The sequence below is a fragment of the Sander vitreus genome, chromosome 11, assembly GCF_031162955.1.
Source record: "Sander vitreus isolate 19-12246 chromosome 11, sanVit1, whole genome shotgun sequence".
Classification (NCBI taxonomy): Eukaryota; Metazoa; Chordata; class Actinopteri; order Perciformes; family Percidae; genus Sander; species Sander vitreus.
Window position 1 is genome coordinate 11,741,911 of NC_135865.1, and position 18,706 is coordinate 11,760,616.

General features: G+C 39.3%; 1 protein-coding gene across 2 annotated transcripts in view; it reads left to right on the plus strand.

Moving 5' to 3' along the window:
- The window catches only part of LOC144525115 (E3 ubiquitin-protein ligase SH3RF3-like), a 90,821-nt gene that overhangs the window by 40,371 nt on the left and 31,744 nt on the right, over nucleotides 1–18,706 (plus strand). The window contains exons 2-3 of one of the 2 annotated variants that reach the window (XM_078261628.1): nucleotides 14,632–14,907; nucleotides 17,300–17,395. In XM_078261628.1, the coding sequence (XP_078117754.1) occupies nucleotides 14,632–14,907; nucleotides 17,300–17,395 (372 nt within the window). The remainder of the gene's footprint in view (nucleotides 1–14,631; nucleotides 14,908–17,299; nucleotides 17,396–18,706) is intronic. The other variant, XM_078261629.1, reaches the window with a different exon arrangement.

Here is an 18,706-nt window from a genome sequence, read left to right on the forward strand (position 1 = left end):
AGGTTACATTGCAGCTCGGTTCGTGCCGGCTCGTCACTGCGATCTCGCTCAGTACTGGACCAATTTCAAAGATTTTTGGTCACATCAGTCTATTGGACACAAATACATGGGGAAATGGGGTCCAGGTTAAAAAGGTAGTTACCCTTTAAGTTACTGAAAGCCTTGAGACCATATCAATTGTATTTAGGTCCTTATTCTACCCTTAAACTCACTGTGGTTTGTGTTTCTTTTGGCCCTGCGTATATCCTTTAAGCTCTTTATATCTGTGACTGTGATTGACACATTGAGTACTCTTAACAACCGCTGACGCGCCCCAGCAACCATCTGTCACTCAAGGCCCCCTGTCGCCACAGTAACAAGGGTCTAGAGAGGGGAGTGGACCAATAGAAAGGGTACATCCATGACAACCTGTCACCCCTAGCAACCTCACCTGACCCCTGCATCTCTTTCTTCCCTTATAGCTAATTTTCCTCTTTTACTCTTTCACAAGAAATTTTCTGCAGATCTTCTGGAATTTTGGCCTTCAGAAACACACACACACCGATTTGAACTTTCTAGCTGTACATGAGTGAGTCAGTTTCTGAGCATTGTCAGTATGTGGGCAGTTACTTAAATCGCAGCAAGAGGCTTCAGAAAAGAGCAGCTTCACTATGAAGGCACAGTGGGAGCCCTGGGGGGTAAGGATAGAGAAGACTAACAAGGTTTACCACCTCTTCCTGCCACACCTCTGACTCCGAGGACTGATCTCTGTTGTGTTAAAGGTCAGAGTTTGCCAGCAACGGAGATGACAAGGTGACAAGAGGTGGTTGGAGATTGGAAAATGAAAAAATGAAATGCGATTAGAAGGGCAGGTCTGAATGTACCACTTCCCCAAGTGCTTTTTTAAATATTATTGTTACATTGAGGGATTTGCTGACATAATCAGCTGCTACTTTCAACCCCTGCCCCATTTTTCTCTTCACTTTCTCTTACACAAAGCGTATTTTGAGCACTGCTTGTCATAAGACCACACACCACATAACAGCAGTACAGAGTGTCTTCTCACATTAGAGCTTTAGAAGACACAGCAACTTTTGGATGTGAGAGGACATCCAAAAGGGACATCCAGTTGCAGATTTAACATTTTTATAAACCACATTTACTATTTCAAATCACACCAACAGTCTCGATATCAGCACAGAGATCACCATGAGAAGAATACAATTTCAGAGTGGTGCCTCAAACAACACAATACCTGAGTACTTCAGAGCAAAGCCTCATAAAATAACATGTTTATGGAAACGACAAATCTGTGAAGCCTTTGATGTCCCGAAAGCATCGATGTAACTGAATGTGAATACATTATTCAGATGTGAACAGATAATGTGCTTTAAACATATGTGAAAACAGATCAAATCAGAATTTTAAACTTTCGGCTTTGTTTTTCGTAAATAACGTCTCAAATAATTGTCAAATATTATTCACTGAGGACCAAAGTGTTGGTCCAAGAGACCAACAGCCTGACAGTTTATTGAAAACATAAATATTGTATGAAAAAAGATTTTTATATAAATAATAAATAAATAAATGTTTTTATTTCCAGAATACCATGATACAGGTTGGACAAGTTGCCGTGCTTAGTACAAATTTAGTAGTCATTGTGACGGCAACATTGTTGGACTTATTTTGACAGTTCCTTCAGTATGTAGGTTCTAACTTCATTATTTCATTTATGTCATCATTATGTCATTTTCCTCTGTTGTTTTATTGAATCAGCTCTCTACATAAAATAATGATTATATTAATTAGTGTGTGGCAAACACAGACCTATGATAACCATCAGATGGCATGTCATGTTTTATGTTGGTTATTGCATTATTTAATCAGTATAGTATAGCCTAATGCGAAAAGATATTGAATATTATTGAATTGCCTGTAAGAGTTCTCCAAGTGTGGAACTTAATATTTGTATTATAGGAAGTTATCATATAAATGTATGTAGTTACCACATTAAGTTTAGTCATTGCAAATATGTGCTGTTATGTAGTTATAATAATCAGAAACATTTCATTTCAGGTTTCTTATTAAGGATTCATTTTGTCAGTAAATACTGATATTAATTTCCCTCTCTCTTCTGTTCTCCCTCCCTGCCTTCCTTAATACCTCCTGCTTTGACACTTTGGATATTCAATCAGGTAAGGCATCCATCCTTTCCACAACTCCACTGACACTTGCATATTTATCAAGCTCTGCTGTATGTGTATATGTGTGTTATTTTACATATCCACACATTCTCTCACAGCTCAGATGGAAATTAGTCTTATGAATATGCATGCAATCCCCAAGCTTTCTGTACTAAGGCTTGCTGTCGTTACTGCTTCCCATCTTGCACTCTGTTTCTCTTTTTCTGTCATTGCCTCTTTCTCTTTCATTCACTCAGTCAAATACCCTCAATGCAGGGAGCCTGACGTGAAGTCATGAAAGTACATGGTGAATGATATTCACAAAGAATATTCAATGTGAAGATGAAAGTTTATATGACATTGTAAAAACTTCAAATTAAAGATAACTGTGTGTGTGCGTGTGCGTGTGCGTGCGTGCTTTTGTGCATGAACAATTATTATTCGGTTTGACAGGTTGTCTCATCTCTTGGAGGGTGCAGCAGTTATTCTGTTCCTTCATGGTTCTTTGTAGTATTATACGCAAGTTTTTTTATAATTAAAAAACATACACTATTATGTAACGCGTATATGAGTCAATCTGTACTGTGTGAAACATATATACTTTACGTATGTATCTGTAAAGGGATTTTTGTCAAGTAGAATAGAATCAGATGCACACAGCAGAATAGGTATAGGAATGTCCCCCAATAGTATAGTGGGCTGCAAATGACAGGCTAACACAGCTAAACCTATTATAGTGATGGTGTCAAAGTAAAGGCATGCAGGAAAAAAATTAGCTCAATGATTTTTGGGGAATGTAATAATTATTTGATATCACCAATATAAATACTATATTTTGTATATCATTATTCCTATGGAAGTCCAGGTGGAAAACTTTCTTACCAAGGTACAAGAGGTATAATTAGTATAGTATTTATTACTGTGTAGCAATAATCATATCAGACTTGTATGTTCAAATTCATAGAATTGGAGAGAGTTGGACCTGGTGTTGTGATTGCAGATCTTTGTGCGTTTGTCGATCTTTATTTGAATTGGTAAAGAAGACTGTCTTCCAGTACTCAGGTTTTACTGTAATACTTAGTGCTCCGGATACAATTTGATTAGGGTTGACTCCCAGCCTGATCTATCAGTGAGGTATTACAAGAGGAAGTATCACAATAGATTGCCATGTTCATGTATCTCACACAGTATATAACATACTCACACACATGTGAAAAAAACACAACATCTAGCTGACCCTCACTTAAACTTTCCAACTGTCAGCAAGAACAACAACACACACATGATATACACTGAATGCTGAGTTCAGTGTTCACGCTCACTGACCCAGTAATTTCAATGAAAACAAACTTGCTCTGTGAAGTGGCTTTCGCCATATGGTACTAATAAAGTGTGTGCATGTGTTAGTGTGTTGATATGTCAAACTGTGAGTGATTTTTTTAATGAATAGCAGTTATGCTGTTGTTGACTGTGGCTCTGAAATGGATAGTAATCCCTGCATGTTTCACATTGTTTCATCAGGAGAATTTAACCATTGTGTATTTATGTATTTAATGTTACTTTACACAGTATATTGGTCAGTTCTTTATTAATTGTCTTACTTTCAGTTTGTCTCTTACGTACTGCAATATTTTTTGCCTGTTAGTGACAAAGCCAAAGTAGGTTTATGTCTGCCAGCCTGCAGTCTGTCTGTTTGCTCCAGAGGTATCTCAATAACTACTTGACAAATGTCAAAACAATCTGGTATAATCTCCAGAGGACAAGTCATTATTTCTTTAAAAATCAACATCTAAATGGCAGATTTTCCAAGAGGCTGAACCTGTCTCTTTTTTTGGAGCATAAGCTTTCCTTTAGATAAAAAAGAGGAAGGGAGGGAAGAGAGGAGATTGAGTGAGGGGAGAGTAGGGAAGTATGGCACCTTAGGTAAGTTAAAGTGATGTGCTGAGAGAGTGAAGAAAGAGAAGAGACATGGAGGAGGAAGAATGAGGGAGTGATGGAGAGGGGAAGACAAGGTTGAGATGAATGAACTCCTGGTAGCTGCCAGCTAGACTTATGTATGTGTGTATTGGGGTGTGTGTGTGTGTGTGTGTGTGTGTGTGTGTGTGTGTGTGTGTGTGTGTGTGTGTGTGTGTGTGTAGGTTTATACACAGTGAGTGGTGTTGTGTTTCTTGTCTTCCTACTTCTCAGAAACTGCCTGTGCCTGTGTGTGTGTGTGTGTGTGTGTGTGTGTGTGTGTGTGTGTCTCCACTTCACCTGAGGTGTGTGTTGTATCATGAATTATAAATGGAAAGTGAATCAATAGTGCACTGAATTACTGTCAGACACTGTGTGCATGTGTAGGGGCCTGCGTCCATGTTTGGATGCGCTGATGTTTGCATGAGTGTGGTTGTATGTTGACATAATTTGTTGTTTTACATGTTATATGTTCAAATGAAAACAGCATAGTAGGCTATTGTTTAACAACAACTGGGAAGTGTGTGTGTGTGTGTGTGCGCGCGTGTGTGCGCGCGCGCATGATCTCTTTCTTCCATTTTTACTTAAAACTAGGCACATTAACATCTTAACACACAAGTAATAGCTTTCTATCTGTGCAGGAATGTGTGTGTGTGTGTTGTATTTGAGTGTCTGCTCCAATAAAACAGCACAGCAAGATAGAATGCCGCTCTCACAGCAGAGTGGAAAAAGACCTCTGCAGATTTACTATGCTATTACCACACACACATACACAAACTCACTCTCGCACACACTCCTTGAGGAAAAAAGTTGTAATGGCCCAGTGCCCCTCCAAGGACGAGAAGAGCGAGCAGAGTAATCACAGTTAAAGAGAGAGAGTGTGTGTCTGTGGGGAGGTGAATAGATGGACTACAGGGGACAGAAAATGGTTTGGTGCTGGAAAAATGGATGGGGATATGAGGGGAGTGGAACATCCTGTCCCATCAACCATCCTTCACACACACGCACACACACACACACACACACACACACACACACACACACACACACACACACACACACACACACACACACACACACACATACACTGGCTTGCCGTGGGAATGTTAGTGTTGCTGAGCAATAGAGTTGACAGATGAGTGAATCCAGGATACAGAATAGGTCCAGTACTCCAAACGATACCATTTAGTCCCTTTAACTTTAATTCCTTTAATTTCCATCAAAGCTCACTTAACCTGAAGCTCCTCCACATCCTCTACACAGTATGCAAATGTTGCCTTTGAAGTAAAAACAAAAAAATTGAGTCTTAGTTCTCAACCGAAAGGACATACAAATACCCATGTAGTGTATTGGAATTAAAATGAACATGGATCTGCTGTTTTATGTATTATTATTATGTATGTAGCTAGAAAGATCCACTTTACACCACTATACAGGTGTGTGGTAATACGTGTAGTATTGAAAAAAAATCTATATTTACAGTACATATTAATGAATTTCTTAATGTGTGAACACCATAGACACCTAAGGGTTCGTCAGGGACATATATACAACTCTTGTAACAGATAACGCACGGGGCTCTATTTTTATGCAAAGTGGCGTTTTCCTAAGAATCACTGAGGTTCTTTCTTCACCTGCTAGTTTGGTATTTGGGATTTGCCTTGTGCTACAGTGCACAACATAGGATGTTGAGATATTTCAGTCCGACCTAAAGTGGTGGACCGACTGACAGGCTGAGTGACAGACTGCTAAATGGCTAAAAAGTAGGGCTGTCAAACGATACATTTTTTTTTAATTGCGATTAATTGCATGTTTTATCACATGATTAAAATTCTATTATTTTGCATTTCAGAACAGTTTTTAAGTACATATAAACAATGGAAAGCAATTCTTACCAGTGTATCTTGATTGGGAATCAAATGAATCCAAAGAAAGTGACTTTATGAACTTGATTTTAAGATTTGTATTTGTTTATTATTTATTTATTTACTGTAAACAAAAGAAAAATGTGTGAATCTAGTCACACATTTGAATCTAGAGTCAATATAGTGTGCAGTAACTCCTAAATAATTTTGATTACTCACTGACGTCCAGTGATCACTTTGCATCACTTTGCAGCAGTTCCAGTGTGGCTGCTTTCTCCGTGTCGTACTGGCTGTGTATGCGTGCGTGAAACTGCTGTCCCCCTTGACGGCAATGTATAAGACGGGTCAGAACATGCAAACCGTAGTCTTTAAGACCAGAGTGTTCTACAATGCTGACAGGTCTGCAGTTCGTTGCCACCCATTTTGCAAGAGCGGTAGTAATTTTTTGGGATTTGGTTTCATCCGCAGGTCGGCAAGTAGCACTCTCCAAAATAGTGCTTTGCCTGAGCCTGCTAGCATCAACCTGAGTCACGTTAACTGTACTACGCTTAGCTCGTAGCTGGTAGCTCAAGCTTGACGTGCTTCGTGATATTTTAATTCGGCTTTACACAATGTACATATGGCTTTCGACTTGTCTACTGAGCCGTCCGGGAGTTTTGGAAAATAAAAAGCGCCATTCAGGATTGTGTTGCTGCTGTCTTTCTCCATCATGCCTGCAGCCTGCAGCAGGAGGATGTGTTACGAGGAAGTATGGCAAAGTGCGGCAAAGGGTCAAAATAGTAGCCTGTTAGGCACGACACCAAGCTGAGTGAAGTGTAAAATAAATTAGTAAATGCCGGCATGCGATTAATGCGATTAAAAAAAATTAACAATTCAAAGTTAATCCTGACAGCCCTACTAAAAATATCAGTTTGTTAGCTTTTGCTGCCAGATAACAAAATGCAGGCACAACAGCATATTGTATCATTGTAGCCTATATTTTAAAACAACACTAAGATAAGTGAATGGACTGGCATTTTTCAAGCATCTATGTTTTTTAACTTGGTTGAGTTGGACTGTAATTAGTCCTTCCTTTGTTAGACTTATATTAACATGAATTACTGTCTCTAAGTAATATAAGGTCAATAAAATCCACAGGGGATATGCACTAGCTGCATAAAGATTGTGGCTCTCCTGGGTGACATTAGTAACTCTTCCCAAAGTGCAGCACAACACTAGCAATTGACTCAAATACCACTTAAAGTGGAATTTGTCTGACTGTAGTAGTGATACAAAAGTGGCTATATGGGGAAGATGTTGCAGCAGCAAAGCGACCTTTTTGCATCATAGTTAACATTCTTGCACACTTATCTAGTTGTGAGTGTTTTTACATTTGAGAGGAAAAAAAATCTCCCATTTCGTTTTCTGTTATAAATAGATAGGCTATTTAGTCTTAAATGTCTTTAACCTAACACTGTTATTTCATTTTACAGTTGCTATCAGCATGGTCTAAATATGTAACTACTTCACAAAGTGCCTAAGTCTGAACTTTGTGTATCAGAGGCATGTCACAGTACATTCAACAAGGATAAGAGTGGTGGATGTTGCAGCGTGTTATTCCATCGGAAGAAACTGCTTTGTGTTGACTCTCACGTACACAGAGCTGAGGGTGGCTGTTAATTATTGATTTAATAAGCTCAGCATGGGTGTGAGTGTGTGGCATACAGACTCAAATCCTATTATAAGTGTGTGTGTGTGTGTGTGTGTGTGTGTGTGTGTGTGTGTGTGTGTGTGTGTGTGTGTGTGTGTTTTGACGTGAAATGTCTCTATGTTTTTTCCTCTTTTAGTTTACTGTGATGCCCCATGTCTTTCATGTATTTAACACTTTTTCCAAAGCATCAGAAAAACACTTGTGCTATACAGTATGCTGGGCTATACAGTTTATTATAGCTCAATATATGATGGAAGGTGAGAACATACTGTCATTTTTACTTTGGGCTGATATGATTATAGACAAAGTTCCTTGATAATTGATGGTTTAGTCATGACAGTGGGCAAGCTTGGTGTGAAATTAAACATATATTAAGAATGAATGTATTAATCTAGTTTTAGCAGGGTAGTGACCGACGCGGCCACACAGTACCAAGAAGGAAAAACAATACCCGATATATAGGGCTGGGTATCATACCTGAACACATTTTTAGTACCGAAATAAATGCATTGGTAGGCAGAGTATCAAAAACTGTCATGTACTGAAGGTTGGTTATATTTTAATTATTTAGTCAGATATCTCCTGATTTAAATCATAATTTTTACAATTTTAGAATGCATTTTATTTAGACAAAACACTGGCCTTCTTTTTTAAAAACATCCGTTTTGAGATCAGTGCTGAAACTCGTCGATCCATCAACCACACATGGTAAACCCTGTGTGTGTGTGTGTGTGTGTGTGTGTGTGTGTGTGTGTGTGTGTGTGTGTGTGTGTGTGTGTGTGTGTGTGTGTGTCAGTGTCATAGGGGCCTTGTTGAATGGAGCAGTCAGTCCCATGTTGGACAAGTCACCTCCCTGTACCTTATGGCTACAGTACACACACACAACCACACACTTGAACAGATGGGAGTCTCAGTAGTGGATAATGGAGGGACTCGAGTGTTTGTGTATATGTCCTTAAGGGCATGGGACACACACACACACACACACACACACACACACACACACACACACATACACACACACATACATACACACACACACACACACTCCTTCTGTCCATTACAGACATCCACAAACACTAATTACTGCACCACAGGGGTGAGAGAGCACTCTGAATAAGAAGAGTGTGTGTGTGTGTGTGTGTGTGTGTGTGTGTGTGTGTGTGTGTGTGTGTGTGTGTGTGTGTGTGTGTGTGTGTGTGTGTGTGTGTGTGTGTGTGTGTGTGTGTGTGTTGTGGCTGATGATAATATTGTGCCACTGACAGGTACAACATTAAAAAACCCTTTTCACACATGTAGGATACAACGATCCTGGCTTGATTTTGGTCGTTCACACAATAACACTTTTTTCACACATGAAATGACTGTTCTGAATGGATTCATCTCTCTATGGTGGCAGCACAGCAGGAAGACAGTGGAGAATTTGAAAGTAATGACACCAACAAACAAGAGTCTCGCAGCCTGCTTTAGTGATAGAACTTGCAGGGAAATGGCTCATTATTGCCTCAGCAGCACCCCCAACTAGATATAAAATCGGTCTACACAATGTAGCGATCAAATGTCTCCTCAAATTCATCATTAATTTATGATAGAATTATGTTGCCTATTTGACACAGCCTGACAGACAGTGCCGAAGTTAAAACTAAAAGGGCATTCGAAGAGTGCAGACCTCCGCCAAGGCCAACAGTCCATTCTTCTATGGAATGCAAATCTGCAACAGCAACAACTATATATGTTTATATATTTCCAAAACTATGAGAACCAGTAGTCGACTCAGGACCACTATTAAACGCTGTGTAAGCTAATACTATAAATATAACATGATAATCAATCACACGAATGTAAACTCACCATCTAAACGTTGCCGCTAAGTGTCTGTCACGGGTTACAGCTGCAAACATAACGGATGCGGCAAAAAAGACACAGACCTATTTGTTCCTTCCTTGGCCAATGTGAAACCTTTTCTCCAAGTTTCATGAAAATCAGACCTAGCTTTTCTGTAATCCTGTTGAAAGACAAACCACCAAACAAACATTACCTCCATGGCAGGGGTAATAATTAACAAGACAGATATGTGTTGGCTTTCATTTTAATTACTAATATACTCACATGCTGTTGGTTCTGAAGGTGGTTTTCCTTGATTGTCATGCTTTACAAAGTTAGATTAAAGCTAAAAACTTTGATTGTGTTGTGTATGTAGAATGCAATTTCCTTAGGCGGATTTCCAAGGAGTTTTTTTACCCTGCTCTACAACAAAAAGAAAATATTCAAGGATAAGGCAGATTAAAATATATCTCCTCTCCAAAATTGCAGCTGGAATTGGTTTATCCACAGTATTTCATTTATAGAAGGGCTTATTTAATGGATTTACTTCCCTGTGCATATAAACGATGATTAAAATGTGTTACTCTCTGAAGAAGGTGGCACAAGATGCGCCACTATATGTATACAGTATATATAATTGTGTAATTGTATGATTTGTACTATGTATGTACATTCAGATGTTTACATGTCTATAGACCATTACAACCTTGCACGTGCAGTATCTGTATAATAAATGTGTAGTATATAAATGTAATTTTTGTAACCCATGGTTGCCAGGGATCTAACCGCAGATCATACGGTCACAAGTCTGTCTGTCTATTTTCTTACTATCTTCCTTTTCTACTCCCTCATCTTTTCCTTCTCCTTTCCTTGTTTTCCCTTCTTTCTTTCTTTCACACACACTGCTTATCTGGGGTGTTCACATTTATGTCCAAAATACAGCGCAGACTTTGTTTTATACATTGAATAGTTATACTTACAAATATAAGTATACACTTTTTATTATATAGCCATAAGTATCCAGACACCTGTTTTTGGTGTGTATTGTGTATGTTTTTTGTGTATTTTTGGCACAAGGCTGTTTCTCATGTTTTTTGTTGGCATTTTAAGCCTTTATTTGATAGGACAGCTTAAATATGAAAGGGGAGAGAGAGGGGGAATGACATGCAGCAAAGGGACACAGGTTGGAATTGAACCTGCGGCTGCTGCGGCGAGGACTGAGCCTCTGTACATGGGTCGCACGCTCTACCAGGTGAGCTACCCAGGTGCCGAAGCTAGGCGCCTTTAGTAGGCCCGTTTAGTCTTAATGTTAAACAATAGAGTGCTTTCAACTTTGTGGCAAGAGTTTATGGAAAGCCCTTTGTTTCAAAACAACAATGACCCCGTGCACAAAGTCAGGTCCAGAAAGCAACCGTTTTCTGAGTTTGGTGTGGAAGAATGTGATTGCACCGAGCCCTGAGCTCTATCCCAACACCTTTGGGATGAATTGGAACAATGACTACAGCCTTATGGCCCAACATCACTGCCTGACCTCACTCTTGTGGAAGAATGGTAACAAATCCCTGCAGCCCGGTGTCAAAATCGTGTGGAAAGCCTGAAAAAGTGTAAATTCTGCCAAGACATATTGGAATCAATTTGCTCAACCCACTTTGGGAGGTGGTTTTGAGGTGGTTTGAGACTTATTCTAGACAGATGTTGAAAGTGTGGAAATGCATCCATCTGTCCAAGACACATACGTAAGCTTGATTTCTCCCAAGTGTAACAACGTCAGGAAGTAGTCTGTGGAAGGAGCGTATTGGTGAGAGAGCGTATGGGTGAGGGAGGGGTGTAAGTTAGAGCCGAGTCTTTAATGTGTTTGTGTTATTGATAGTTGTTCACTTATTCACTTGTATTGTTAACTGTTAATTGTTGTCACTATACTGCTAAATGGCACAAGTTATTCTCTGGCATTTTGGCAGCAACCAAACAGCTCCAGGTACATTAACACCACCGGCCAGACTGGTGGAAGGCTGATTTGCTTGCAAAAAAACAAAGATGGATTCCAATTACATTTGTGTTCTGGCCAATGCAGACACATACCAGAAACTTTGTGTATTAAATTGCATCTAGATCCTATCCGGATGCGAGACACTTAAAATGACAAGTGTAAATAGGGCCAATCACTTATGAGTGCAATATTAGGGCATAAAAAGGCTTTTGGTCATCTAGTTTTAATGTTAAGTATAGGTTTAGGTAGGGCTGCAACAAACAATTCTTTTCATTGTCGGTTAATCTGTTGATTATTTTCTCGATTAATTGATTGTTTGGTCTATAAAATGTCAGAAAATGGGAAAAGTGTTTTTCAAAGCCCAAGATGATGTCCTCAAATGTCTAGTGTTTAGTTTACTGTCACTGAGGAGTGAAGAAACTAGAACATATTCACATTAAAGAAGCTGGTATCAAAGAATTTGTACTTTTGTTTCATAAAAAATGACTCCAAACAATTGATTATCAAAATAGTTAGCGATCAATTTAATAGTTGACAAGTCATTTTTTAATCGATGCAGCTCTAGTTTCAGGTGGCAGTCACAGTAACTATAAATAGTTGTAGTGGCTAATGGTAGCACTAGTACTGTGTTTTATATTGTTTGTGCATGTAAGTGTGTGTGTCTGTGTGTGGGTTTTCTGCTATTGCGTCACCACTGATCTCAGTACAGTCAGGCAGTGAAGCTGGTGTGTGTGTGTGTGTGTGTGTGTGTGTGTGTGTGTGTGTGTGTGTGTGTGTGTGTGTATGTGTGTGTTGTAAACACGTTCTCTAAAAAGAAAATAAGTTCTCTCTTTGGCATTCTTCTATTACACAATGCTTTTGTTTACCTGGATCTTCTTTTAGATACTCTCCTGTTTTGTTTGGGTGTGTGTGTGTGTGTGGGGGGGGGAAATGTGAATATATGTGTGATGATGAATATGTATGTGTCACTGCTTGTATAGAAATTTAGCTTTTGTGTCACCTGCAGGTAAAATCTGTTATAGCTCCTTAATTTGGGCCTTTAACATCTTTTCTGACCACATCTAATATGATGAACTTGAATTGAACTCTTATTTGATGCCCCTCTCCCCTCAGTTACTGTTGCTACGCCTGCCAAGCTTCGTTTCTAGCACGACATGTTGCTGGGGTGTAATCTTCCACAAAATGTTTAAACTCTGATAGCATCCAGAAACTCTTTAGTCTTGGAATTAACTAGCCCTATGAATACTGCTTCTACATGTGGACAGGGGCGTCGGAATGGGGGGTACTAGAATGAATAGCTGTGGATGCGGGGAGGGGCCCATAGAGCATGGCTGTGCACAGGGTGTATGTGGACATTATAGTTCAAAAAGGTTGACAGGCCTGCTGTGCCTATTATGGTTGCACAATGCAACATTTTGATAATTTTTGAAACATTTTTTTTAAAGATAATTGTTTTGGGCATTTCTGCCTTTAATGGATAGGACAGCTGAGCTATGAAAGGGGAGAGAGGGGAGAGACATGCAGGAAACCGTCACAGGTCGGACTCGGACCCTGGACCTTCTGCGTCGATGAATAAACCGCTACATATGTGCGACCGCTCTACCAACTGAGCTAACCCGGCCACATTTCTACGCAAGGAAGGCATCACGTTAAACATCACTTTGTGCAGGGTAAATGGGTCAGTGTGTGTTTTTCCTTGACATGTGATAAGTGAGACACCACAGACCTGATTTTGATGAAGTTCCAGGGAGTGATGCATCAGCTGCTCTGGCATTTTCAAAATTACTGTTTGGCCCAAGGTGGGAGCAGCAATTACCTGGCAAACATTTTAATAACCAGTCATATCTCACATACTGCTGGGGGGAATAAAATGAAACTTGGAGCACATACCCAACTATCCGTGCTGTACAGATTTGTCTCCAGGGCCGACTGTTTGCAACATATTGGATTTTCCACATTTTTGAGTTGCTTTAAAACCAGTTTGCCCCCCAGGCCTCTTTTTTTCTCCTTCTCCAAATTAATTTACTGATCACAGCAGGAGCCACTGCCTCATTTGTACCTTCCTTCAAATATGTGGCACCATAAACATAAAAATGAAAAGAAATTGAGAACAATAAAACATTTTATATAACAGACTTGAAACTGATTTGTTCCAAACATGGCACAAAAGCCACACTTTCCAGCTCCTTAGGCAGAATATATAATAAAATGTCAGTTCACTGTAAATTCAGGAAATTGTCAACCCCAAGGTTTGGGAAGTGTAGTTATCTGGTATAATTTCAACACAGTGGCACTATTACTTGACAGCAATGCTTTTAATAATCTGCAGAGGCCTCAAAATGCACTTTATGCTACTCTGTGCAAGATCTTTATGTAAAAAAACACCTGTCATCTAACCTTTTATGTTAATGGCTACGTGGGAGTGCGCTACAGAAGAACATCCTTCAGTACTCTTCCCACTGAGACTGTGTTTTCTGGTGTAGAGTAAAATAACTGGCAGGTAATCTGTTCATCTGCTCTGTCCATAGATATACAAAAGTATATATAAAAGTGTCTAAAAAATCAGCATGCAAGTGGTTCCTAACTTTTTTGGGATTGTGTTGTGACTACTAATCACACAGGTTACGGTCTTAATGGAGATTTGAGAATGATTTTAAATTTTCCCTCTGAGATCATTTTATTTTAGGGATTTTCAGAGGCCTGAAGAGATACAACCATTCAGTATATTTCACAAAAAACAAACAAACATCTTGTGACCACTCTGTTTTTATCTTGGGCCCCTTTGGGGGTCTCAAACCCCAAGTTGGGAACCACTGCACTGACCAGAGAATGCTGGAGTCACCAGCAATGCCAGAAGCTCTTCACCATATTCACACTGACCAGACACCAGAATTAAAGACATCACTCGTAGGATTTTAGATAGATCGGATAGATCAAGATTGATCCAAATTCAGGCCTGAATCTCACTCTCACTTCAGGTCAGACAAAAAAACTGACACAAAAAAGGTTTGACTTAGCAGCACTATATGGAACAACATGTTGCTCCTCAGGAGCAAGGAACATAACGACATATTTACTACTTTGTTTAGCTGCATGAAAGTCCTTTGTTCGTGCAGTAAGTGTATGTTTGTAATGTGTGTGTGTTTTCAGAATATCCCAGCGCTGCCTTGCGGTAAAGCCCTCTACTCCTACGAAGGAAAAGAACCCGGTGATCTCCAATTTTCCAAGGGTGATATCATCATCCTGCGACGCAAGGTGGATGACAACTGGTACCACGGCGAGCTCAATGGTTGCCATGGTTTCTTGCCTGCTAGTTACATCCAGTTGCTGCGTCCCCTGAGCCAAACTCCACCCCAAGGCAAAGCACTGTACGACTTTGAGGTCAAAGATAAAGACCAGGATAAAGACTGTCTGGCCTTCAGCAAGGTAACAAACACACACACACACACACACACACACACACACACACACACACACACAGACTCATGCTGCACACACACACACACACACACACACACACACACACACACACAGACTCATGCTGCACACACACACACACACACACTCAACCCGAAGACACTGTTTTGTAAGACACAGAACAAATACAATAATGTGTAATATGGACAGGCTGCATAGATGAATCAGTGGAGAGAGGGATGGCTGAATTTACAAAAGGATAAATACCGTAGTAGAAGAAAACGCTTATCGGTGGTGTTAAACCAGTGTGGTTGTTTGTAGGACACTAATAATTTATCACTGCTGACTCAACTTTTCAGATTGGTTCTCAGAATGTAAACCAGAGCAACTTCAAACAGGGTGAAAAGTACATGCTCTGCATGGTGCTTTCCCAAAGCAACTGCAGTTTTCACCATTTACTCCTTCTTGCTTGTACTCCATTCTTTTATTTTGTGAATAAATTTGATCAGCTTTCACATCAAAAGCAACAAGAGTTTACAGCTGAAACAGATCAAATCTGTTTGCATAAACAGTTTCACTGGCAAGTCATTTGTGTGGTTGTTTGACATTAGGTGGCAATGTATGTGTTATTGCCTAGTAGTTCTATATTGTTGCATGAACATGACTTAGACATTTCTTGACATGAAATGAGTTGGAAATTTATTGCGCCTCGTTTTAACAATTTCCACTGCTTTTGATTTTAAAACAACACAATGCGACACTATGCGTATTGGTAAAATGTTCATCAGCTCTGTCAGTCAGTGGGTCTGATATGAGGAATTTTAAGGATGGGGTTATCATACAGTAGAAGCTGCTGCCTGCAGTCTACTCCGACCATGAGGATTTAAATGAAGTCATTTTTAAAAACTGACACCAATATATTTTTGGAATGAAGATGCTGGCAACTGATAATTTGTGCTCATATTCCTTTTTTTCCAAAAAAAGAAGAAGAAAAAAAAAAAAAAAAGAAACTTTTTAGATGTCCCAAAAACAGCATTTACACCACCATGAAACTACACCGTTTCTACTGTTCCATACCACTATGATGCATTCTCACACTGGAAGGATACATGCATTTCTCTTTCTGCTTTTAAAAAGATTTTGGAGAGGTATGGGTTGTTTCAGAGTGGGACCAAAATCATCCCCATTTGTCAAAGTATCACTAAAATTATACTTTGAAATGGATGAACAAGATGAAAGAAGACGCTCAGTCCTTCAAAAGTGTGAATCCAGGTTGGGTTTGGGTTTGTTCTGTTCCTCACAGCTTATCATTTTGTTCCTGCTGTTACACAGACTCATTTGTGCGAGGACTGAACGCTCGACACATCCACTCTGTCTCTGCACTGTAATTGTGTGTTTGTGGCGAGAGAAAGATTATTAAATTACAGTGTACAGTACTGTAGGTGTTTTAGGACTGATCACAGCAATGCAAAGCATAGTCATACAGTAGATACCTTGTCTCAAACACACTGTGGCGCTTTATTAACAGATAATGACGACACACTCAAAGTTCACATTTTAGGGTTAAAGTAATCAACGGGTTAATGATTGAAGATTACACAAAGCCATACACTCACGCAGATACGCGTGCTCCTGTGGTGTGCTGTTTGCGTGTTGACATGCAGAAACCATATTTGTAATATTGTCTTCTCATATGAGAGGTAATTACTCAGTATGACTAATACACAACAGTCATTTACCAGTATTATCACTGTTGTCCCTAATGGTCTAACCAAGACCTTCGTATTCATGTGAGGAGAGGAGTCTGTGTGTGTGTGTGTGTGTGTGTGTGTGTGTGTGTGTGTGTGTGTGTGTGTGTGTGTGTGTGTGTGTGTGAACGAGGAATGTGTTCCCATGTGTGTCGGATATAATATTGCTGACAATATTATATGATAAAAATGAAGGCAACTGAAATGAAGTGAAACCAGTAGCTGCCTATCAATCAAAAAAACTACGTACACACGATTTGTAGTGTAATGTGCTCCACAATGCAATTTTTTATTTATTTTTTTACATTTGGCATACATTCTGGGTTAAGCAATTCAAACAGATGGAAAATGATGAGGTAAGTTTGAGCCACACATTGTAAGGATTCAGTTGACAATTTCAGAAGAGATCTATATATCCAGATGCAAACATCCACTCGCAAAGTGTTTGAGATGCTTTGTTTTAGCCAGTTTTCTGATCAATAGTTAAAAAAAATAAAAATAAACACGTTTCTTTGTTTACTTATCCTTTCCTTTGTTTTGTTTTATGTTTTTAAAAATCACGCAGTGATAGAAAAATTACAAAATAGTTCTTATTCGGACACATGTGGTGTACCTACAATGTGTGTAGTCTCACTCATTTCCTCTCTCTCCAGGATGAGGTACTGACAGTAATCAGGCGAGTGGACGAGAACTGGGCAGAAGGCATGCTGGGAGACAAGATTGGCATCTTCCCCATTCTCTATGTGGAGGTAAACCCACAGACATTACCCAGATACACACACAAAACATCACATATCAGGTTATTACACAAGTAGTTGTTAAAGCAACAGCGATGTTGCAGCAGAACACCTGTATTGCAGTATTTTCATTTACCAAAAAAAGAAGAAAAAAAAAAACTTAGATATCAGTGCTTTCTCGTCATTCACGAGAGGAGGCTGCCGGGTTTTTTTTTCTTCAGATTTTTCAGATCGGATGAATCAAAAAAGTCTTATCAACAGTATGGCCAAATAAGCAATCCATGCTCTCTGGTTTCATGTATAGTGGAAATGAATGGTAGGGCTACAAATAACGATTCTTTTTTTTATTGTCGATTAATCTGTCGATTATTTTCTTGATTAATCGATTAGTTGTTTGGTCTATAAAATGTCAGAAAATGGTGAAAATTTCGATCAGTGTTTCCCAAGGCCTAAGATAGCGTCCTCAAAGATATTTAGTTTACTGTCATAGAGGAGTAAGCACACCAGAAAATATTCACATTTAAGAACATGAAAAATGACAAATGATTAATCGATTATCAAAATAGTTGGCGATTTAACAGTTGACAACTAATTGATTAATCGATTAATCTTTGCAGCTCTACTAAATGGTATTCTGAGCCAGTTTTACGTTATGTTGTTACCAAAGGTACTTCTCCTGCTATATTCCATAACTTTTGTCTTGACACATGGTGAAAATATAGCTCTTGTCTAAATTCATTGGTAGTGGTAACTAGTGATGTATTATTTATGTCTTGCTGGTAATAGCCTCCACCTGCCACCTGTGCTGAGAAGGACACATTGAGGCTCATTCTGAGGTCAGGATGTAACAAAGGAGATGGTTATACTTTTACATGGTAGTAATGTGTGTTTAAATCTGTATTCAGTGTCAGCAGAGGTACTGTATGTAAGACCAACCACACAGATGAGGACTCTCCAAGCTGCTTTTAAACCCTTGTACTGACCTGGGTTTAGCAGAGGTTGGACACTGGCTAACTTTGGTATGAAAGGCTGAACCCACATTAAATGTTAGACATTGTAATTGCACTCAAATAGAAAGTATTTTGTATCTCCGTCAAACATGCCGTTCGTGTGTTAATTTGCGTTGAGGTTCCACATAATGTTTCCGTATTTGGATTTTATATAATGGCAATGTTTGACCACTTATCTGCAGGAATGCACAACCAAAATATTCAAATTGCCACAGAAATATAAATTGCATTATCAATGCTGTTTAACACTCGGCAGAGGCGGTGTTTTCTTTAAGGGATTTCCTCTCAGTAAAAGGATAAAACCCCCCGAATA